The sequence below is a fragment of the Tachyglossus aculeatus genome, chromosome 26 (assembly GCF_015852505.1).
Source record: "Tachyglossus aculeatus isolate mTacAcu1 chromosome 26, mTacAcu1.pri, whole genome shotgun sequence".
In the NCBI taxonomy this organism is placed as follows: Eukaryota; Metazoa; Chordata; class Mammalia; order Monotremata; family Tachyglossidae; genus Tachyglossus; species Tachyglossus aculeatus.
The window spans coordinates 3,317,911-3,342,915 of NC_052091.1; the positions used below are offsets into that span (position 1 = coordinate 3,317,911).

Genomic DNA, 25,005 nt, shown 5'->3' on the forward strand with positions numbered 1-25,005 from the left:
AGCTCTCAGTAGGGCCTTGAAGGGAGGAAGAGAGCGAGCTTGGCGGATGAAGACTGCGACCCCATGTGCGACGCCACGTGCTCCTCAAAAACCTCCAATGGCTACCGATCAATCTGCGCATCAGGCAGAAACTCCTCACCCTGGCCTTCAAGGCTGTCCATCACCTCGCCCCCTCCTACCTCCCCTCCCTTCTCTCCTTCTACTGCCCAGCCCGCACCCTCCGCTCCTCCACCGCTAATCTCCTCACTGTCCCTCACTCTCGCCTGTCCTGCCATCGACCCCCGGCCCACATCATCCCCCGGGACTGGAATGCCCCCAATCCCTCTGCCCATCCGCCAAGCTCGCTCTCTTCCTCCCTTCAAGGCCCTGCTGAGAGCTCACCTCCTCCAGGAGGCCTTCCCAGACTGAGCCCCTTCCCTCCTCTCCCCCTCGTCCCCCTCTCCATCCCCCCGTCTTACCTCCTTCCCTTCCCCACAGCACCTGTATATATGTATATATGGTTGTACATATTTATTACTCTATTCATTTATTTATTTATTTATTTGACTTGTACATTTCTATCCTACTTATTTTATTTTGTTGGTATGTTTGGTTCTGTTCTCCGTCTCCCCCTTTTAGACTGTGAGCCCACTGTTGGGTAGGGACTGTCTCTATGTGCTGCCAATTTGTACTTCCCAAGCGCTTAGTACAGTGCTCTGCACATAGTAAGCGCTCAATGAATACGATTGATTGATTGATTGATTGATATGTGGTTGTACATATTTATTACTCTATTCATTTATTGATTGATTTATTTGACTTGTACATTTCTATCCTACTTATTTTATTTTGTTGGTATGTTTGGTTCTGTTCTCCGTCTCCCCCTTTTAGACTGTGAGCCCACTGTTGGGTAGGGACTGTCTCTATGGGCTGCCAATTTGTACTTCCCAAGCGCTTAGTACAGTGCTCTGCACATAGTAAGCGCTCAATAAATACGATTGATTGATTGATTGATTGATATGTGGTTGTACATATTTATTACTCTATTCATTTATTTATTTATTTATTTGACTTGTACATTTCTATCCTACTTATTTTATTTTGTTGGTATGTTTGGTTCTGTTCTCCGTCTCCCCCTTTTAGACTGTGAGCCCACTGTTGGGTAGGGACTGTCTCTATGGGCTGCCAATTTGTACTTCCCAAGCGCTTAGTACAGTGCTCTGCACATAGTAAGCGCTCAATAAATACGATTGATTGATTGACAGCCTGATCACCTTGTCCCCAGCGCTTAGAACAGTGCCTGGCACATAGTAAGCGCCGCGCAAATGCCACGATTAGCAGCGCCCGCCCGTTCCCTCAGGCCCTTCCGCCCGGCTTCGGGCCGGGGTGTGGGCAGCGGCCGGAAAGCGCGGACGTCGCGCGAGGCGCGGGCGGAGTTTGCCGAGTCATTGTCGCGGCCAAGATGGCGGCGGTGAACGGGGCGTCGGGGAGCGGGCCCGGCCTGCAGGCCGCCGCCGCCATGTACGAGCAGCTGAAGGGCGAGTGGAACCGCAAGACCCCCAACCTCAGCAAGTGTGGCGAGGAGCTGGGGCGGCTCAAGGTACGCGGGGGACCCCGGACACCCCTCCAGCCAGCAAGCCGTCATCATCATCAATCGGATTTACTGAGCGCCTACTGTGTGCAGAGCACTGGACTAAGCGCTTGGGAAGTCCAAGTTGGCAACATCTAGAGACGGTCCCTACCCAACAGTGGGCTCACAGTCTAAAAGATGATCATCATCATCATCAATCGTATTTATTGAGCGCTTACTACGTGCAGAGCACTGGACTAAGCGCTTGGGAAGTCCAAGTTGGCAACATCTAGAGACGGTCCCTACCCAACAGTGGGCTCACAGTCTAAAAGATGATCATCATCATCATCAATCGTATTTATTGAGCGCTTACTACGTGCAGAGCACTGTACTAAGCGCTTGGGAAGTCCAAATTGGCAACATCTAGAGACAGTCCCTACCCAACAGTGGGCTCACAATCCATCAATCATCATCATCCTGTATCTATGTATATATGTTTGTACATATTTATCACTCTATTTATTCTACTTGCACATATCTATTCTATTTATTTTATTCTGTTAGTATGTTTGGTTTTGTTCTCTGTCTCCCCCTTTTAGACTGTGAGCCCACTGTTGGGTAGGGACCGTCTCTAGTTGTTGCCAACTTGTCCTTCCCAAGCGCTTAGTCCAGTGCTCTGCACACAGTAAGCGCTCAATAAATACGATTGATGATGATGATGATCATCATCATCTTTTAGACTGTGAGCCCACTGTTGGGTAGGGACCGTCTCTAGATGTTGCCAATTTGGACTTCCCAAGCGCTTAGTCCAGTGCTCTGCACATAGTAAGCGCTCAGTAAATACGATTGATGATGATGATGATCAACATCATCTTTTAGACTGTGAGCCCACTGTTGGGTAGGGACCGTCTCTAGATGTTGCCAATTTGTACTTCCCAAGCGCTTAGTCCAGTGCTCTGCACATAGGAAGCGCTCAGTAAATACGATTGATGATGATGATCATCAATCGTATTTACTGAGCGCTTCCTATGTGCAGAGCACTGGACTAAGCGCTTGATAATAATAATTTTGGTATTTGTTAAGCACTTACTATGTGCAAAGCACTGTTCTAAGTGCTGGGGGGGGTTACAAGGTGAGCAGGTTGTCCCACGTGGGGCTCCCAGTCTTAATCCCCATTTTACAGACGAGGTCACTGAGGCCCAGAGAAGTGACTTGCCCAAAGTCACCCAGCTGACAGAGCCGGGATTTGAACCCATGACCTCTGACTCCAAAGCGCGGGCTCTTTCCACTGAGCACGCTGCTTCTCTAATCAATCAATCTAATCTAATCTAATAAGATTGATCTAATCAATCAATCGTATATATGTTTGTACATATATGTATGTATATGTGTTTGTACATATGTGTATGTATATATGTTTGTATATATTTGTTACTCTATTTATTTATTTATTTTACTTGTACATATCTATTCTATTTATTTTATTTTGTTAGTATGTTTGGTTTTGTTCTCTGTCTCCCCCTTTTAGACTGTGAGCCCACTGTTGGGTAGGGACTGTATCTGTTGCCAACTTATAATAATAGTAATAATGATGGCATTTGTTAAGCGCTTACTATGTGCACAGCACTGTTCTAAGCGCTGGGGGAGAATACAAGGTGATCAAGTTGTCCCACGGGGGGCTCACAGTCTTAAACCCCATTTTACAGATGAGGTAACTGAGGCTCAGAGAAGTTAAGTGACTTGCCCAAGGTCGCACGGCAGACGTGGTACTTCCCAAGCGCTTAGTACAGTGCTCTGCACCCAGTAAGCGCTCAATAAATACGATTGATGATGATCAATCGTATTTATTGAGCTCCCCTTCCTTCCTCTTCCCCTCGTCCCCCTCTCCATCCCCCCCATTTTACCTCCTTCCCTTCCCCACAGCACCTGTATATGTGTTTGTACGTATTCATTACTTGTACATATCTATTCTATTTATTTTATTTTGTTAGTATGTTTGGTTTTGTTCTCTGTCTCCCCCTTCTAGACTGTGAGCCCACTGTTGGGTAGGGACTGTCTCTATCTGTTGCCAACTTGTACTTCCCAAGCGCTTAGTACAGTGCTCTGCACCCAGTAAGCACTCAATAAATACGATTGATGATGATCAATCGTATTTATTGAGCTCCCCTTCCTTCCTCTCCCCCTCGTCCCCCTCTCCATCCCCCCCATCTTACCTCCTTCCCTTCCCCACAGCACCTGTATAGATGTTTGTACGTATTCATTACTTGTACATATCTATTCTATTTATTTTATTTTGTGAGTATGTTTGGTTTTGTTCTCTGTCTCCCCCTTCTAGACTGTGAGCCCACTGTTGGGTAGGGACCGTCTCCATATGTTGCCAGCTTGTACTTCCCAAGCGCTTAGTCCAGTGCTCTGCACACAGTAAGCGCTCAATAAATACGATTGATGGATTGATTACTCTCTATATTTATTTATTTTCCTTGTACATATCTATTCTATTTATTTTATTTTGTTAATAGGTTTTGTTTTGTTCCCTGTCTCCCCCTTCTAGACTGTGAGCCCGCTGTTGGGTAGGGACCGTCTCTATATGTTGCCTGCTTGTACTTCCCAAGCGCTTAGTCCAGTGCTCTGCACACAGTAAGCACTCAATAAATACGATTGATTGATTACTGTGTGCAGAGTACTGTACTAAGCGTTTGGGAAGTCCAAGTTGGCCACACATAGAGACGGTCCCTACCCAACAGTGGGCTTCCAGGCTAGAAGGATGATGCCATCATCATCTTCTTCATCCATTCCAGCCTATTTATCAACAAGGATGGCGTTTGTTCGGCGCTTGCCATGTGCTGAGCGCTGTTCTAATCAATCGTATTTATTGAGCACTTACTGTGTGCAGAGCACTGTACTAAGCGCTTAGGAAGTACAAGTTGGCAACAGTTCTAAGCTCTGGAGAGGCTACAAGGGAAGTAGGGTGGCTCAGTGGAAGGAGCCCGGGCTTGGGACTCAGTGGTCACTGTTGGGTAGGGACCGTCTCTAGATGTTGCCAACTTGTACTTCCCAAGCGCTTAGTACAGTGCTCTGCACACAGTAAGCGCTCAGTAAAACTCACCTCCCTTCAAGGCCCAATTGAGAGCTAACCTCCTCCAGGAGGCCTTCCCAAACTCAGCCCCCTCCTTCCTCTCCCCCTACTCCCCCTCTCCATTCATTCATTCAGTCGTATTTATTGAGCGCTTACTGTGTGCAGAGCACTGTACTAAATGCTCGGGAAGTACAAATTGGCAACATAGAGAGGCGGTCCCTACCCAACAGCGGGTTCACAGTCCAGAAGGGGGAGGCAGAGAACAAAACAAAACATACTAACAAAATAAAATAAATAGAATTCATTCATTCAATCGTATTTATTGAGCGCTTACTGTGTGCAGAGCACTTTACTAAGCGCTTGGGAAGTACAAGTTGGTAACATCTAGAGACGGTCCCTACCCAACAGTGGGCAATAAGAACGAACCTCCATCCCCCCCGCCTTACCTCCTTCCCTTCCCCACAGCACCTGTGTATATGTATATATGTTTGTACATATTTATTACTCTATTTATCTTCCTTGTACATATCTATTCTATTTATTTTATTTTGTTAATATGTTTGGTTTTGTTCTCTGTCTCCCCCATCTAGACTGTGAGCCCACTGTTGGGTAGGGACCATCTCTATATGTTGCCAACTTGTACTTCCCAAGCGCTTAGTACAGTGCTCTGCACACAGTAAGCGCTCAATAAATATGATTGATTGATTGGTCATGGGTTCTAATCCCGCCTCCACCACTTAATAATGGCATTTATTAAGCGCTTACTATGTGCAAAGCACTGTTCTAAGCGCTGGGGAGGTTACAAGGTGATCAGGTTGTCTCACGGCGGGGGGGGCCCACAGTCTTCATCCCCATTTTGCAGATGAGGGAACTGAGGCCCAGAGAAATAATAATAATGATGGCATTTATTAAGCGCGTACTGTGTGCAAAGCACTATTCTAAGCGCAGGGGAGTTTACAAGGTGATCAGGTTGTCCCACGGGGGGGGGCTCACAGTCTTCACCCCCATTTTACAGATGAGAGAACTGAGGCCCAGAGAAGTGTAGTGACTTGCCCAAAGTCACCCAGCTGACAATTGACAGAGCCAGGATTCATTTATTCGTTCATTCAATCGTATTTATTGAGCGCTTACTATGTGCAAAGCCCTGTTCTAAGCGCTGGGGAGGTTACAAGGTGATCAGGTTGCCCCACGGGGGGGCTCACAGTCTTCATCCCCATTTTACAGATGAGGGAACTGAGGCCCAGAGAAGTGAAGTGACTTGCCCAAAGTTACCCAGTTCACAATTGGCAGAACCGGGATTCATTCATTCATTCAATCATATTTATTGAGCGCTTACTATGTGCAAAGCACTGTTCTAAGCTCTGGGGAGGTTACAAGGAAAGCAGACTGAGCCCCCTCCTTCCCCTCCCCCTCGCCCTGCCTTACCTCCTTCCCCTCCCCACAGCACCTGTGTGTATATATATATTATTATTATATACATATAATAATAATGGCATTTATTAAACACTTACTATGTGCAAAGCACTGTTCTAAGCGCTGGAGGGGATACAAGGTGATCAGGTTGTCCCATGTGGGGCTCACAGTCTTCATCCCCATTTTACAGATGAGGTAACTGAGGCACAGAGAAGTTAAGTGACTTGCCCAAAGTCACACAGCTGACAAGTGGTAGAGCCGCGTTTCGAACCTATGACTTCTGACTCCAAAGCCTGTGCTATTTCCACTGAGCCACGCTGCTTCTCCACTGTTGGGTAGGGACTGTCTCTATATGTTGCCAACTTGTACTTCCCAAGCGCTTAGTACAGTGCTTTGCACACAGTAAGCGCTCAATAAATACGATTGATGATGATGATGATGAAGCAGCGTGGCTCAGTGGAAGGAGCCCGGGCTTGGGAGTACAGTGCTCTGCACACAGTAAGCACTCAATAAATACAATTGAGTGAATGAATGAGTCAGTGGTTGTGGGTTCTAATCCCGCCTCTGCCACTTAATAATAATAATAATGGTCTTTATTAAGCGCTTACTATGTGCAAAGCACTGTTCTAAGTGCTGGGGAGGTTACAAGTGATCAGGTTGTCCCGTGGATGGCTCACAGTCTTCATCCCCATTTTACAAATGAGGTAACTGAGGCACAGAGAAGTGAAGTGACTTGCCCAAAGTCACACAGCTGACAGTTGGCGGAGCCGGGATTTGAACCCGTGACCTCTGACTCAGTGGAAAAGAGCCGGGGCTTTGAAGTCAATCAGGCGTCTTTATTAATAAGGATGGCATTTGTTAAGCGATTACCATGTGCTAAGCGCCGGGGAGGTTACAATAATAATAATAATAATAATGACATTTGGTAAGGGCTTACGATGTGCTAAGCGCCGGGGAGGTTACAATAATAATAATGATGGCATTTGTTAAGTGCTTACTATGTGCAAAGCACTGTGCTGGGGAGGTTACAAGGTGCTTAGAACAGTGATTTGCACATAGTTAGCGCTTAATAAATGCCATTATTATTAAGGTGATCAGGTTGTCCCACGGAGGGCTCACAGTCTTCATCCCCATTTTACAGATGAGGTAATTGAGGCCCAGAGAAGTTAAGTGGCTTGACCAAAGTCACACAGCTGACAGTTGGTGGAGCAGGAATTTGAACCCATGACCTCTGACTCCAAAGCCCGGGCGCTTCTCCACTGAGCGTTGCTCAGTGGAAAAGCGCCCGGGCTTTGGAGTCATTCAAGCGTTTTTATTAATTAAGGATGGGATTTGTTAAGCGCTTACGATGTGCCAAGTGCTGTGCTAAGCGCTGGGGAGGTTACACGGTGAAGCAGTGGAAAGAGCCCGGGCTTTGGAGTCAGAGGTCAGGGGTTCAAGTCCCGGATCCGCCAGTTGTCAGCTGGGTGACTTTGGGCAAGTCACTTCACTTCTCTATGCCTCAGTTCCCTCATCTGTAAAATGGGGGTGAAGACTGTGAGCCCCCCGTGGGACAACCTGATCACCTTGTAACCTCCCCAGCGCTTAGAGCAGTGCTTTACACTTAGTAAATGCTTAATAAATGCCATTATTATTATTATTATTATAAGCGCTGGGGAGGTTACAAGGTGAAGCAGCGTGGCTCAGTGGAAAGAGCCTGGGCTTTGGAATCAGAGGTCATGGGTTCAAGTCCCGGCTCCACCACTTGTCAGCTGGGCGGCTTTGGGCAAGTCACTTCTCTGGGCCTCAGTTCCCTCATCTGTAAAATGGGGATGAAGACTGAGCCTCCCTTGGGACAACCTGATTACCTTGTACCCCCTCAGTGCTTAGAACAGTGCTCGGCACATTGTAAGGTCTTAATAAATGTCATTATTATTATTATCAATCAATCAATCGTATTTATTGAGTGCTTACTGTGTGCAGAGCACTGTACTAAGCGTTTGGGAAGTACAAGTTGGCAACATATAGAGACAGTCCCTACCCAACAGTGGGCTCACAGTCTTATCAGGTTGTCTCACGTGGGGCTCACAGTCTTCATCCCCATTTTACAGATGAGGTCACTGAGGCACAGAGAATAATAATGATGATGGCATTTATTAAGCGCTTACTATGTGCCAAGCACTGTTCTAAGCGCTGGGGAGGTGACAAGGGGATCAGGCTGTCCCACGGGGGGCTCACAGTCTTCATCCCCATTTTACAGATGAGGTCACTGAGGTGCAGAGAAGTTAGGTGCCTTGCCCAAAGTCACATAGCAGACAATTGGCGGGGCCGGGATTCGAACCCATAACCTCCCACTCCAAAGCCCGGGCTCTTTCCATTGAGCCACGCTGCTTCTCCATTTATTTATTGAGTGTTTACTGTGTGCAGAGCACTGTACTAAGCGCTTGGGAAGTGCAATTCGGCAACATCTAGAGACGGTCCCTACCCAACAACGGGCTCACAGTTTAGAAGGGGAAGACGGACAACAAAACAAAACGTATAGACAGATGTCAAAACCGTCAGAATAAATAGAATTATAGCGATATGCACATCATGAATAAAATAGAGTAGTAAATATGTACAAGTAAAATAAATAGAGTAATAAATCTGTACAAATATACACAAGTGCTGTGGGGAGGGGAAGGAGGTATGGCGAATGAATGAATTAATTTGTTAAGCGCTTACTATGTGCTTACTCTATATTACTCCATTTATTTTACTTGTCCATATCTATTCTATTTATTTTATTTTGTTAGTATGTTTGGTTTTGTTCTCTGTCTCCCCCTTTTAGACTGTGAGCCTACTGTTGGGTAGGGACCGTCTCTATATGCTGCCAACTTGGACTTCCCAAGCGCTTAGTACAGTGCTCTGCACACAGTAAGCGCTCAATAAATACGATTGATGATGATGCCAAGCACTGTTCTAAACACTGGGGTAGACACAAGGTGATCAGGTTGTCCCAGGTGGGGCTCCCAGTCTTCATCCCCATTTTACTGATGAGGGAACTGAGGCCCAGAGAATAATAATGATGGTTTTTGTTAAGCGCTTACTATGTGCGAAGTACTGTTCTTAGCGCTGGGGGGGATGCAAGGTGATCAGGTTGTCCCACGTGGGGCTCCCAGTCTTCATCCCCATTTTACAGATGAGGCAACTGAGGCCCAGAGAATAATAATGATGGCTTTTGTTAAGCGCTTACTATGTGCGAAGTGCTGTTCTTAGCGCTGGGGGGGATGCAAGGTGATTAGGTTGTCCCACGTGGGGCTCCCAGTCTTCATCCCCATTTTATGGATGAGGGAACTGAGGCCCAGAGAAGTAAGTGACTTGCCCAAAGTCACAAAGCCGACAAGTGGCGGAGCCGGAATTAGAACCCACGACCTCCGACTCCCAAGCCCGGGCTCTTTCCACTGAGCCACGCCGCTTCTCTAATTGTCATTCATTGTCTGCTGTGTGACCTTGGGCAAGGCTTCACTCCTTTGGGCCTCAGCGACCTCATCTGTAAAATGGGAATTATCATCATCATCATCAGTCGTATTTATTGAGCGCTTACTGTGTGCAGAGCACTGGACTAAGCGCTTGGGAAGTACAAGTTGGCAACATATAGAGACAGTCCCTACCCAACAGTGGGCTCATGACTGGGAGTTCCGTGTGGGACAGCCTGATTATTTTGTATGTACCCCTGCGCTTAGAACAGTGCTTGGCACATAGTAAGCGCTTAACAAATGCCATCATTATTATTATTATTGTTATTCAATCGTATTTATTGAGCGCTTACTGTGTGCAGAGCACTGGACTCACCCTCACCCCGACCCCCCAACCAGCACTGTTCCTGCCCAGGCTTAGACTCATCTCAGCCCCCCAAGGCCCTGGTCCCTTCATTCATTCATTCAATCATATTTATTGAGCGCTTACTGTGTGCAGAGCACTGTACTAAGCGCTTGGGAAGTCCAAGTTGGCAACACCTAGAGACAGTCCCTACCCAACAGTGGGCTCACAGTCTAGAAGGGGGAGACAGACAACAAAACAATCAATCAGTCAATCAATCGTATTTATTGAGCGCTTACTGTGTGCAGAGCACTGTACTAAGCGCTTGGGAAGTACAAGTTGGCAACATCTAGAGACAGTCCGTACCCAACAGTGGGCTCACAGTCTAGAAGGGGGAGACAGACAACCAATCAATCAATCAATCAATCGTATTGAGTGCTTACCGTGTGCAGAGCACTGTACTAAGCGCTCGGGGAGTCCAAGTTGGCAACATCTAGAGACGGTCCCTACCCAGCAGTGGGCTCACAGTCTAGAAGGGGAAGGCAGACAACAAAACCAAGCATATTAACAAAATAAAATAAATAGAATAGATATGTACAAGTAAAATAAATAGAGTAATAAACATGTACAAATGTATGTACAGGAAAACAAAACATATTAACAAAGTAAAATAAGTAGAATAACTATGTACAAGTAGAGTAATAAATATGTACAAACAAATATACAGGAAAACAAAACATTAGCAAAATAAAATAAGTAGAATAACTATGTACAAGTAAAATAAATAGGGTAATAAATATGTACAAACATATATACAGGAAAACAAAACATATTAACAAAATAAAATAAGAATAACTATGTACAAGTAAAATAAATAGAGTAATAAATCCGTACAAACATATATACAGGTGCTGTGGGGAAGGGAAGGAGGTAAGGTGGGAAGGATGGAGAGGAAGACCATGAGCCCACTGTTGGGTAGGGACTGTCTCTATATGTTGTCAACTTGGACTTCCCAAGCGCTTAGTACAGTGCTCTGCACACAGTAAGCGCTCAATAAATATGATTGATTGATTGATTGAAGGAGGGGGCTCAGTGTGGGAAGGCCTCCTGGAGGAGGTGAGCTCTCAGTAGGGCCTTGAAGGGTCCCTCCCCTGGGAAATGGGGGTGGGGGCGGATTTGGGGGTGGGGTGGGGGGTGGGGAAGTGTCGTGTCCTGACCCCCCTCAACCTCCTTCCAGCTGGCACTTCTCGAACTCAACTTCCTCCCCACCACGGGCACCAAGCTGACCAAGCAGCAACTCGTCCTGGCACGTAAGTCAGCGGCCACCCCAGGCGGGGCCGCGCCCTCAAGCAATCACTCATCATCATAAATCGTATTTATTGAGCGCTTACTGTGTGCAGAGCACTGCAGTAAGCGCTTGGGAAGTCCAAGTTGGCAACATATAGAGACGGTCCCTACCCAACAGCGGGCTCACAGTCTAAAAGGGGGAGACGGAGAACAAAACCAAACATACTAACAAAATAAAATAGAATAGATATGTACAAGTAAAATAAATAAATAAATAAATAAATAGATGTCCCATTCCTCAATCAATCGTATTTATTGAGCGCTTACTGTGTGCAGAGCACTGGACTAAGCGCTTGGGAAGTCCAAGTTGGCAACATATACAGTCCCTACCCAACAGCGGGCTCACAGTCTAAAAGGGGGAGACAGAGAACAAAACCAAACATACTAACAAAATAAAATAAATAGAATAGATATGTTCAAGTAAAATAAATAAATAAATAGATGTCCCATTCCTCAATCAATCAATCAGTTGTATTTATTGAGCGCTTACCATGTGCAGAGCACTGCACTAAGCGCTTGGGAAGTCCAAGTTGGCAACATCTAGAGACGGTCCCTACCCAACAGCGGGCTCACAGTCTAAAAGGGGGAGACAGAGAACAAAACCAAACATACTAACAAAATAAAATAGAATAGATATGTACAAGTAAAATAAATAAATAAATAAATAAATAGATGTCCCATTCCTCAATCAATCGTATTTATTGAGCGCTTACTGTGTGCAGAGCACTGGACTAAGCGCTTGGGAAGTCCAAGTTGGCAACATATACAGTCCCTACCCAACAGCGGGCTCACAGTCTAAAAGGGGGAGACAGAGAACAAAACCAAACATACTAACAAAATAAAATAAATAGAATAGATATGTTCAAGTAAAATAAATAAATAAATAGATGTCCCATTCCTCAATCAATCAATCAGTTGTATTTATTGAGCGCTTGCCGTGTGCAGAGCACTGCACTAAGCGCTTGGGAAGTCCAAGTTGGCAACATCTAGAGACAGTCCCTACCCAACAGTGGGCTCACAGTCTAGAAAAACATGTACACATGTTCTGTGGGGAGGAGCTTACAAGGTGACCAGGTTGTCCCACTGGGGGCTCACAGTCTTCATCCCCATTTGACAGATGAGGGAACTGAGGCCCAGAGAAGTGAAGTGACTTGCCCAAAGTCACCCAGCTGACAAGTGGTGGAGCCGGGATTTGAACCCACGACCTCTGACTCCAAAGCCCGGGCTCTTTCCACTGAGCCACGCTGCTTCTCATTAAATGAATGAGGGCCACACCCTCATTCATTCCTTCCTTCAATCCTATTTATTGAGCGCTTCCTGGGTGCCGAGCCCTGGACTAAACTCTGGGGAAGTACAGCTCAGCAACAGGACTGAGCCCCCTCCTTCCTCTCCCCCTCCTCCCCATCAATCAATCAATCAATTGTATTTATTGAGCGCTTACTGTGTGCAGAGCACTGTACTAAGCGCTTGGGAAACACAAGTTGGCAACACATAGAGACGGTCCCTACCCTACAGTGGGCTCCCCCCGCACCTTACCTCCTTCCCCTCTCCACAGCACCTGTATATATGTACATATGTTTGTACATATTTATTACTCTATTTGTACATATTTATTGTATTTATTTTATTTTGTTAATATGTTTTGTTTTCTTGTCTGTCTCCCCCTTCTAGACTGTGAGCCCGCTGATGGGTAGGGACCGTCTCTATATGTTGCCAACTTGGACTTCCCAAGCGCTTAGTCCAGTGCTCTGCACACAGTAAACGCTCAATAAACACAATTGATTTATTTTGTTAATATGTTTTGTTTTGTTCTCTATCTCCCCCTTCTAGACCGTGAGCCCGCTGTTGGGGAGGAACCGTCTCTGTATGTTGCCAGCTTGGACTTCCCAAGCGCTTAGTCCAGTGCTCTGCACACAGTAAACGCTCAATAAATACAATTGATTTATTTTATTTTGTTAATATGTTTGGTTTTGTTCTCTGTCTCCCCCTTCTAGACCGTGAGCCCACTGTTGGGGAGGAACCGTCTCTATGTGTTGCCAGCTTGGACTTCCCAAGCGCTTAGTCCAGTGCTCTGCACACAGTAAGCGCTCAATAAATACGATTGAATGAATGAATAAATACGATTGAATGAATGAATGAACAGGGACAATCCCTGCCCACAATCAATCAGTCAATCAGTCGTATTTATTGAGCGCTTACTGTGTGCAGAGCACTGGACTAAGCGCTTGGGAAGTACAAGTCGGCAACACGTAGAGACAGTCCCTACCCAACAGTGGGCTCACAGTCTAGAGGTGGGGAGACGGGCATCAGAACAAGTGAACGGGCATCAATAGCATCGATGCAAATAAATAGGATTATAGATAGATACATTTCATTGATATGAAGTTATATTCATTCACTCAATCGTATTGAGCGCTTACCGTGTGCAGAGCATGTACTGAGCGCTTGGGAAGGACAAATCGACAACATATAGAGATGGTCCCTACCCAACAACGGGCTCGCAGTCTAGAAGGGGGAGACAGAGAACAAAACAAAACATGTTAAAATAAAATAAATAGAATGGATATGTACAAGTAAAATGAATAAATAATAAATAAATTAATAAATAAAATAAATAAATGATGCCAATCCTGTTGAGGACCTTTTGGGCTTCAGATACTCCAATCAGTCAATCAATCAATTGTATTTATTGAGCGCTTACTGTGTGCAGAGCGCTGGACTAAGCACTTGGGAAGTCCAAGTTGGCAACATATAGAGACGGTCCCTACCCAACAACGGGCTCCCAGTCTAGAAGGGGGAGACGGAGAACAAAACCAAACATACTAACAAAATAAAATAAATAGAATAGATATGTACAAGTAAAATGAATAAATAATAAATAAATAAATAAAATAAATGATGCCAATCCTGTTGAGGACCTTTTGGGCTTCAGATACTCCAATCAATCAATCAGTCGTACTTATTGAGTGCTTACTGTGTGCAGAGCACTGTACTAAGCACTTGGGAAGTACAAGTTGACAACATATAGAGACAGTCCCTACCCAACAGTGAGCTCACCGTAATCATCATCATCATCAATCGTATTTATTGAGCGCTTACTGTGTGCAGAGCACTGTACTAAGCACTTGGGAAGTACAAGTTGACAACATATAGAGACAGTCCCTACCCAACAGTGGGCTCACAGTCTAAAAGGGGGAGACAGAACAAAACCAAACATACTAACAAAAAATAAATAGAATAGATATGTACAAGTAAAATAAATAGAGTAATGAATATGTACAAACATATATACAGGTGCTGTGGGGAAGGGAAGGAGGTAAGATGGGGGGGATGGAGAGGGGGACAAGGGGGAGAGGAAGGAAGGGGCTCAGTCTGGGAAGGCCTCCTGGAGGAGGTGAGCTCTCAGTAGGGCCTTGAAGGGAGGAAGAGAGCGAGCTTGGCGGATGGGCAGAGGGAGGGCATTCCGGGCCCGGGGGAGGATGTGGGCCGGGGGTCGATGGCGGGACGGGTGAGAACGAGGTACGGGGAGGAGATTAGCGGTGGCAGAGGAGCGGAGGGTGCGGGCTGGGCTGCAGAAGGAGAGAAGGGAGGTGAGGTAGGAGGGGGCCAGGGGATGGATGGACAGCCTTGAAGCCCAGGGTGAGGAGTTTCTGCCTGATGCGCAGATTGATTGGTAGCCACTGGAGATTTTTGAGGAGCAGTGTACTAAGTGCTTGGGAAGTACAAGTTGGCAACATATAGAGACGGTCCCTACCCAACAGTGGGCTCACAGTCTAGAGCGGAACCCGGGAGGAAGCCCCTTGCAGGGAGCAGGAGCCCACCCGGGTCCGTTTGTGGCCGGTGGCATGTGGGATGTTACCCGGGTGTCCGGCCGGTGGGGAGCTGGGGGAGATGGTGCCTCTTGTGTGTCCCCCATCACCAGGTGACATCCTGGAAATCGGGGCGCAGTGGAGCATCCTCCGCAAGGACATCCCTTCCTTCGAACGCTACATGGCCCAGCTCAAGTGCTACTATTTCGATTACAAGTGAGTGGGAGGAGGAGGAGGAGGAGGAGGAGGAGGGCGGCCAGGGCCCCTGAGTCACCGGGGACATGTTGAGGGTGTCATGTTTTTTTTTTCCTTTTTTATAATGGCCTTTATTAAGTGCTTACAAGCGTTGGGGAGGTTACAAGGCGATCAGGTTGTCCCACGGGGGGCTCACAGTCTTTATCCCCGCTTTACAGATGAGGAAACTGAGGCCCAGAGAAGTTGTGACTTGCCCAAAGTCACCCAGCTGACAAGTGGCGGGGCCGGGATTTGAACCCACGGCCTCTGACTCCAAAGCCCGGGCTCTTTCCACTGATCCACGCTGCTTCCCTAAGTTGAGTTGGGATGAGCAGTGATCCACTCCCCACGGGAGGGAGGGTCGGGACCACCATTTCTAGGGCCGGTGTTGGCAGGGGTCAGCCGATCATCCGGGCCCACCCCCGCCCCGCGGGGTGACGGGTGGGAGTCCACTGTGAGTACTGCCCCGTGGATTTGGGGTTTTTTAATGGCGTTTCTTAAGTGCTTACTATGTGCCAGACTCCCTACTATCTGAGAAGCAGCATGGCTCAGTGAAAAGAGCACGGGCTTTGGAGTCAGAGGTCATGGGTTCGAATTCCGGCTCCGCCACATGTCTGCCGTGTGACCTTTGGCAAGTCACTTCTCTGAGCCTCAGTTACCTCGTCTGTAAAATGGGGATTAAGGCTGTGAGCCCCACGTGGGACAACCTGATCACTTGGTATCCCCCCAAGCGCTTAGAACAGTGCTTTGCACATAGTAAGCGCTTAACAAATGCCAGCATTATTATTATTACTATCGGATCGGGTAAGCAGCATGGCTCAGTGGAAAGAGCCCGGGCTTCGGAGATAGAGGTCAGGGGTTCAAATCCCGGCTCCGCTAATTGTCAGCTTTGTGATTTTGGGCAAGTCACTTCACTTCTCTGAGCCTCAGTTACCTCATCTGTAAAATGGGGATTAAGACTGTGAGCCCCACGTGGGACAACCTGATCACTTGGTATCCCCCCAAGCGCTTAGAACAGTGCTTTGCACATAGTAAGCGCTTAACAAATGCCAACATTATTATTATTACTATCGGGTAAGCGGCATGGCTCAGTGGAAAGAGCCCGGGCTTTGGAGATAGAGGTCAGGGGTTCAAATCCCGGCTCCGCTAATTGTCAGCTGTGTGATTTTGGGCAAGTCACTTCACCTCTCTGGGCCTCAGTTCCCTCATCTGTAAAATGGGGATTAAGACTGTGAGCCCCACGTGGGACAACCTGATCACTTGGTATCCCCCCAAGCGCTTAGAACAGTACTTTGCACATAGTAAGCGCTTAACAAATGCCAACATTATTATTATTACTATCGGGTAAGCGGCATGGCTCAGTGGAAAGAGCCCGGGCTTTGGAGATAGAGGTCAGGGGTTCAAATCCCGGCTCTGCTAATTGTCAGCTGTGTGATTTTGGGCAAGTCGCTTCACTTCTCTGGGCCTCAGTTCTCTCATCTGTAAAACGGGGATTAAGACTGTGAGCCCCCCCGTGGGACAACCTGATCACCTTTAACCTCCCCTGCGCTTAGAACAGTGTTTTGCACACAGTAAGCGCTTAATAAATGCCATCATTATTATTATTGTTACTAAGTGCTGGGGTTGCAGAAGTAGCAGTTGCACATAGTAAGCGCTTAATAAATGCCATCATTATTATTATTATTACTAAGCGCTGGGGTAGATAGAAGTAGCAGCGTGGCTTAGCGGAAAGAGCCGGGGCTTGGGAGTCAGGTCGTGGGTTCTAATCCCGACTCCGCAACTTGTCACCTGTGTGACTCCGGGCAAGTCATAGAGAAGCAGCGTGGCTCAGCGGAAAGAGCCCGGGCTTGGGAGTCGGAGGTCGTGGGTTCAAATCCCGGCTCTGCCGCTTGTCAGCTGTGTGACTTTGGGCAAGTCAGTTAACTTCTCTGGGCCTCAGTTACCTCATCTGTAGAATGGAGATTAAGTCTGTGAGGCCCACGTGGGACAACCTGACCCCCTTGTATCCCCCCCAGCGCTTAGAACAGTGCCTTGCCCACAGTAAGCGCTTAACAAATACCATCATCATTATTAATATTACTTCTCTGTGCCTCAGTTCCCTCATCTGTAAAATGGGGATGAAGACTGCGAGCCCCCCGTGGGACAACCTGATCACCTTGCAACCTCCCCAGTGCTTAGAACAGCGTTTTGCACATAGTAAGCACTTAATAAATGCTATCATTATTTATTATTATTACTAAGCGCTTGGGAAGTACAAGTTGGCAACCTATAGAGACGGTCCTTACCCAACAACGGGCTCACTGTCTAGAAGGGGGAGACCAGTGCTTGGCACACAGTAAGTGCTTAACAAATCAATCAATCAATTGAGCGCTTACTGGGTGCAGAGCACTGTACTAAGCGCTTGGGAAGTACAAGTTGGCAACATATAACAAATAACAATAAATAACAAATAACAAACGCCATTATTATTATCATTATAGAAGGCTGTCAAATTGGACAGTGTCCCCATCCCACGTGGGACTCACAGTCGTCATCCCCATTTTACAGATGAGGGAATTGAGGGCCAGAGAAAGGAAGTGGCCTGCTCAGGGTCACAGAGCAGACAAGTGGCGGAGTGGGGAGGGTCTCAGAGCCTGGTCGGCGGGCGGGGGGGCATCCTTGTAGATCAGTCAGTCAATCGTATTTATTGAGCGCTTACCGTGTGCAGAGCACTGTACTAAGCGCTTGGGAAGTCCCAGTCGGCAACATCTAGAGACGGTCCCTACCCAACAGTGGGCTCACAGTCTAGAAGGGGGTGACAGAGAACAAAACCAAACATACTAACAAAATAAAATAAATGGAACAGATATGTACAAGGAATCAATCAATCAATCAGTCGTATTTATTGAGCGCTTACTGTGTGCAGAGCACTGTACTAAGCGCTTGGGAAGTACAAGTTGGCAACATAAAGAGACGGTCCCTATCCAACAGTGGGCTCACAGTCTAGAAGGGGGAGACAGACAACAAAACCAAACATACTAACAAAATAAAATAAATAGAATAGATATGTACAAGTAATGAATACGTACAAACACATATACAGGTGCTGTGGGGAAGGGAAGGAGGTAAGATGGGGGGATGGAGAGGGGGAGAGGAAGGAAGGGGAGCTCAATAAATACAATTGATCATCATCAATCGTATTTATTGAGCGCTTACTGTGTGCAGAGCACTGTACTAAGCGCTTGGGAAGTACAAATTGGCAACAGATGGAGACCGTCCCTACCCAGCAGTGGGCTCACAGTCTAAAAGGGGGAGACAGAGAACAAAACGAAACACACTAACAAAATAAAATGAATAGAATAGATATGTACAAGTAAAATAAATAGAGTAACATATATGTACAAACATATATACATACATAGTACAAGTAAAATAGAGTAACATATGTACAAACATATATACATACATAGTACAAGTAAAATAGAGTAACATATATGTACAAACATATATACGTACATATATGTACAAACTTATATACGATTGCTGGATTGATTGATTGCTGGATGGAAGATAAATAGAGTAATAAATCTGTACAAACATATATACAGGTGCTGTGGGGAAGGGAAGGAGGTAAGGCTGGGGGGGATGGAGACGGGGAGGAGAAGCGTCTACCACTGTATCGGACTTGTTTTCGTCGTCAGCCTGAAATAACGTCCAGCTCTACAACTGGCACAACAACTGGATTTTATTTTGTTAGTATGTTTGGTTTTGTTCTCTGTCTCCCCCTTTTAGACTGTGAGCCCACTGTTGGGTAGGGACTGTCTCTATACGTTGCCAGTTTGTACTTCCCAAGCGCTTAGTACAGTGCTCTGCACACAGTAAGCGCTCAATAAATACGACTGATGATGATGATGGATAATAGGAGATTTAAATGAACGTACTTTGCGACCCCCCACCCCCTTTCCCTTCCGCAGGGAGCAGCTTCCCGAGTCGGCCTACATGCACCAGCTCCTGGGCCTCAACCTGCTGTTCCTGCTGTCCCAAAACCGCGTGGCCGAGTTCCACACGGAGCTGGAGCGGCTGCCCGCTAAGGACATCCAGACCAACGTCTACATCAAGCACCCCGTGTCCCTAGAGCAGGTGGGCCCCAGGAGGACGGCGGGGCCGGGTGGGGGGAATCTCCCGCGCCAGCCGGCCCCCCGGCCTCACTCGCACTCCCACCCCCGCCCCAGTACCTGATGGAGGGCAGCTACAACAAGGTCTTCCTGGCCAAAGGCAACATTCCCGCGGAAAGCTACACCTTCTTCATTGACATCCTGCTGGACACCATCCGGTGAGTGTCCTGGGTTGCCCCTCCGGGCCTAGGGGACTCGACCCCGAGGTGGGGAGGGGAGGATGAAAGAGGTTTGGGTCCCACGTGTCTCGTCGTCCCCCACCCCCCGACCCACTCAACTCCTCCTCATCATCATTGAGCGCTTACTGTGTGCAGAGCACTGGACTAAGCGCTTGGGAAGTCCACGTTGGCAACATAGAGAGACGGTCCCTACCCAACAGTGGGCTCACAGTCTAAAAGGGGGAGACAGAACCAAACATACCAACAAAATAAAATAAATAGAATAGATATGTACAGGTAAAATAAATAAATAGAGTAATAATCAATCAATCGTATTTATTGAGCACTTACTGTGTGCAGAGCACTGGACTAAGCGCTTGGGAAGTCCAAGTTGGCAACCTAGAGAGACAGTCCCTACCCAGCAGTGGGCTCACAGTCTAAAAGGGGGAGACAGAACCAAACATACTAACAAAATAAAATCAATAGAATAGATATGTACAGGTAAAATAAATAGAGTAATAATCAATCAATCGTATTTATTGAGCACTTACTGTGTGCAGAGCACTGGACTAAGCAGTTGGGAAGTCCAAGTTGGCAACGTAGAGAGACAGGCCCTACCCAACAGTGGGCTCACAGTCTAAAAGGGGGAGACAAAACCGAACATACTAACGAAATAAAATCAATAGAATAGATATGTACAGGTAAAATAAATAAATAGAGTAATAATCAATCAATCGTATTTATTGAGCACTTACTGTGTGCAGAGCACTGGACTAAGCGCTTGGGAAGTCCAAGTTGGCAACATATAGAGACGGTCCCTACTCAACAGTGGGCTCACAGTCTAAAAGGGGGAGACAAAACCGAACATACTAACGAAATAAAATCAATAGAATAGATATGTACAAGTATAAAAAATAGAGTAATAAATATGTACAAACATCTATACAGGTGCTGTGGGGAAGGGAAGGAGGTAAGATGGGGGGGATGGAGAGGGGGACGAAGGGGAGAGGAAGGAAGGGGCTCAGTCTGGGACTCCCCTGGAACGGGGCCCGGGCCGGTCCCTCCACTCCAAGAGTACAACTCCCATACTTCCTAAGCGCTTAGTCCAGTGCTCTGCACACAGTAAGCGCTCAATAAATACGGTTGATTGATTGATTGATCTGCAGCCACTTTTCCATCTGGCCTGGCAGGTGACGACCCCCCCCCCCCCACCGTCGGTTCATCCCTTCAGTCGATCACATTTATTGAACCCCTCATCCCCTCAGTCAGTTGTATTTATTGGGACAACCTGATGACCTTGTATCCCCCTTGGCACATAGTAAGCACTTAACAAATGCTATCATTATTGTTATTATCATTACTCTCTGGGCCTCAGTGACCTCATCTGTCAAATGGGGATGAAGACTGTGAGACAGCCTGATCACCTGCCCCACATGGGACAACCTGATCACCTTGTATCCCCCGCAGCGCTTAGAACAGTGCTTGGCACATAGTAAGCGCTTAGCAAATGCCATCATTATTATTATTATCACTATTCTCTGGGCCTCAGTGACCTCATCTGTCAAATGGGGATGAAGACTGTGAGACAGCCTGATCACCTGCCCCACATGGGACAACCTGATCACCTTGTATCCCCCGCAGCGCTTAGAACAGTGCTTGGCACATAGTAAGCGCTTAACAAATACCATCATTATTATTATTATCATACTCTCTGGGCCTCAGTGACCTCATCTGTCAAATGGGGATGAAGACTGTGAAACAGCCTGATCACCTGCCCCACATGGGACAACCTGATCACCTTGTATCCCCTGCAGCGCTTAGAACAGTGCTTGGCACATAGTAAGCGCTTAGCAAATGCCATCATTATTATTATTATCATTACTCTCTGGGCCTCAGTGACCTCATCTGTCAAATGGGGATGAAGACTGTGAGACAACCTGATCACCTGCCCCACATGGGACAACCTGATCACCTTGTATCCCCCGCAGCGCTTAGAACAGTGCTTGGCACATAGTAAGCGCTTAGCAAATGCCATCATTATTATTATTATCATTACTCTCTGGGCCTCAGTGACCTCATCTGTCAAATGGGGATGAAGACTGTGAGACAACCTGATCACCTGCCCCACATGGGACAACCTGATCACCTTGTATCCACCCCAGTGCTTAGAACAGTGCTTGGCACATAGTAAGCGCTTAGCAAATGCCATCATTATTATTATTATTATTATTATTATTATTATTATTGGGAACTTACTAAGTGCAGCGGACTGTACTAAGCGTTTGGGAGAGTGCAGTATACCACATTCCCTGCCCACAACAAGCTAACAGTTTGGGGGGCAAGGTTATGTACTCAACCAGAAGTGACCCGGGCAGTGGTGATGGGGGGCCAAGGAACTCCCCCCGTTTGGGGGTCTACTCCATGATGTGTTCCTCATTAGTATAGTGGTGAGTATCCCCGCCTGTCACGCGGGAGACCGGGGTTCGATTCCCCGACGGGGAGAAATGTATATTTTCTTTTAGACTGTGAGCCCACTATTGGGTAGGGACTGTCTCTATATGTTGCCAACTTGTACTTCCCAAGCGCTTAGTCCAGTGCTCTGCACACAGTAAGCGCTCAATAAATACGATTGATGATGTGACCTCCCCTCTCGGGCCCCAGGGACGAGATCGCCGGCTGCATCGAGAAGGCCTATGAGAAGATCCTCTTCAGCGAGGCCACGCGCGTCCTGTTCTTCACGGCCCCCAAAAAGATGACAGAGTACGCCAAAAAGGTAACGGAGCCCCGGTGCAGGGGAGGGGAGGGAGCTTTGGAGAACTGTTCCCGGAGTTCAGCTCTTGCCCGCAGTAATAATAATAATAATAATGGCATTTATTAAGCGCTTACTATGTGCAAAGCACTGTTCTAAGCGCTGGGGTGGTTACAAGGTGATCAGGTTGTCCCACGGGGGGCTCACAGTCTTCATCCCCATTTTTACAGATGAGGGAACTGAGGCATAGAGAAGCTAAGTGACTTGCCCAAAGTCGCAGAGCCGGGTTTTGAACCCATGACCTCTGACTCCAAAGCCCATGCTCTTCCCACTGAGCCATGCTGCTGTTCATTCATTCCGTCGTATTTATTGAGCACTTACTGTGTGCAGAGCACTGGACTAAACGCTTGGGAGAGGACAATAGATCAATAAGTAGGCACAGTCCCTGCCCACAGTGAGTTTACAGATTAGCGGGGGAGACAGACAGTAATAGAAATAAGCTAATGATAATAATTTAAAAAATTGAGGTATTTATTACGTGCTTACATGTGCCATTAAGTGCTTAGTACAGTGCTCTGCACATAGTAAGCGCTCAATAAATATGATTGATGATGCCAGGCACTGTACTGAGCGCTGGGGAGATTATTCATTTATTCAGTCGTATTTATTGAGGGTTTACTGTGTGCCGAGCACTGTACTAAGCGCTTGGGAAGTACAAATCGGCAACATATAGAGACGGTCCCTACCCAACAGTGGGCTCACAGTCTAGAGGGGGAGACAGAAAACAAAACAAAACAACAGATGTGTACATGAGTGCGGTGGGGCAGAGATGGGGGATTCATTCATTCAATCGTATTTATTGAGCGCTTACTGTGTGCAGAGCACTGTACTAAGCGCTTGGGAAGTACAAGTTCGCAACATATAGAGATGGTCCTTACCCAACAGCGGGCTCACAGTCTAGACGGTGGAGACAGACAACAAAACCAAACATATTAACAAAATAAAATAAGTAGAATAAATATGTACAAGTAAAATAAATAGAGTAATAAATCTGTACAAACATATATACAGGTGCTGTGGGGAGGGGAAGGAGGTAAGGTGGGGGGATGAGGAGGGGGCTCAGTGTGGGAAGGCCTCCTGGAGGAGGTGAGCTCTCAGCAGGGCTTTTTCCCCCTCGTCCCCCCTCCATCCCCCCCATCTTACCTCCTTCCCTTCCCCACAGCACCCGTATATATGTATATATGTTTGTAAATATTTATTACTCTATTTTACTTGTACATATCTATTCTATTTATTTTATTTTGTTAGTATGTTTGGTTTTGTTCTCCGTCTCCCCCTTTTAGACTATGAGCCCACTGTTGGGTAGGGACTGTCTCTATATGTTGCCAACTTGTACTTCCCAAGCGCTTAGTCCAGTGCTCTGCACACAGTAAGCGCTCAATAAATGCGATTGATTTGAAGGGAGGAAGAGAGCTAGCTTGGTGGATGTGCGGAGGGAGGGCATTCCAGGCCAGGGGGAGGACGTGGGCCGGGGGTCGACGGCGGGACGGGCGAGAACGAGGTACGGGGAGGAGATTAGCGGCAGAGGAGCGGAGGGTGCGGGCTGCGATGGAGAAGGAGACGAGGGAGGTGAGGGAGGAGGGGGCCAGGGGATGGATGGACAGCCTGGAAGCCGATGACTGGAGGGAGCAAGTCAGGATCCGGGGGTGGGCATCTGTGGGAACGTGGTCTGCCCAACCAGGGAAGGGGCAGATTACCCTTAGTACAGTACTCTGCACACAGTTAGCGCTCAATAAATATGGTTGATGATTGGCAGTGAGCCTCCCTGGGAGGGCAGGGGGTAAGGCTGGCTGTTTCCACACCCTCAGCTCCTCCTCCTCCTCAAAACTGGTCGGGTCCAGCCCCTCGGGCTGGGTTTCGGGGGGTGGGGTGGGAGGGGCCGGGGGCTGTGCGCTGACCCCCTCTGTCCCCCGCCCCGTCCAGCGCGGTTGGGTCCTGGGCCCCAGCAACTACTACAGCTTCACGTGCCAGCAGCAGAAGCCCGAGGACACCACCATCCCGTCCACAGAACTGGCCAAGCAGGTCATCGAGTACGCACGCCAGCTGGAGATGATTGTGTAGCCATGGCCGCGGTCAGCGGGGGGGGGGGGTGGGAGGGGTCGTTGGGCAGTCGGGGGGAGGGGGCCGGCCGGCGGGTCTCCCTCCCAAAATAAAAACAGTCCTTGGCCTCACCTCCTGTGGTCTTGGGGACCCCGCCTCGGGCCCTCTCCCCCCGCCTCGCCTCCTCCGTCTATTCTGTGTGGGCCGCCTGTGCCCCCGGCCATCTCCCTCCCTCCTTCCCGGAGATCAGTGTGAGCCCACTGTTGGGTAGGGACCGTCTCTATATGTTGCCAATTTGTACTTCCCAAGCGCTTAGTACAGTGCTCTGCACATAGTAAGCGCTCAATAAATACAATTGATGATGATGATGATCAGTGGCAGGGCGTTCCCCACCCCATCACCCCCCTCTGACATTGGGGGGGCCAACCCCACCCCCCTCCCCGTGATCCTTCTCGCTGTCTCTCACCGTCATTTATTTATTTATTAATCAATAAATAAACGTGAAGGGACGTGAAGGGATATGAAGGGTCACCCTTCATCCCTCCAGTTCACTCAAAACCTGGACTTCTGCTGCTTCTGTCCCCCCCCCCCCCCCCCCCCCCCCCGCCTGCCCCAAAAGGCTTTCCCTTTAATAAT

At 47.7% G+C, this 25,005-nt stretch overlaps 1 protein-coding gene and 1 non-coding gene across 2 annotated transcripts; both read left to right on the top strand.

Moving 5' to 3' along the window:
* Nucleotides 1-1,426: 1,426 nt before the first annotated feature.
* On the top strand, nucleotides 1,427-24,409 carry PSMD8 (proteasome 26S subunit, non-ATPase 8). Its single transcript, XM_038767342.1, has 7 exons — nucleotides 1,427-1,579; nucleotides 11,056-11,128; nucleotides 15,088-15,190; nucleotides 19,162-19,327; nucleotides 19,420-19,520; nucleotides 22,182-22,293; nucleotides 24,253-24,409. The coding sequence occupies exons 1-7, from the start codon at nucleotides 1,442-1,444 to the stop codon at nucleotides 24,388-24,390; spliced, it is 831 nt and encodes a 276-aa protein (XP_038623270.1). The 5' UTR covers nucleotides 1,427-1,441; the 3' UTR covers nucleotides 24,391-24,409.
* Nucleotides 21,951-22,022, top strand: TRNAD-GUC. The gene has a single exon. It is a non-coding gene; the product is annotated as a tRNA-Asp (tRNA).
* Nucleotides 24,410-25,005: the final 596 nt, after the last annotated feature.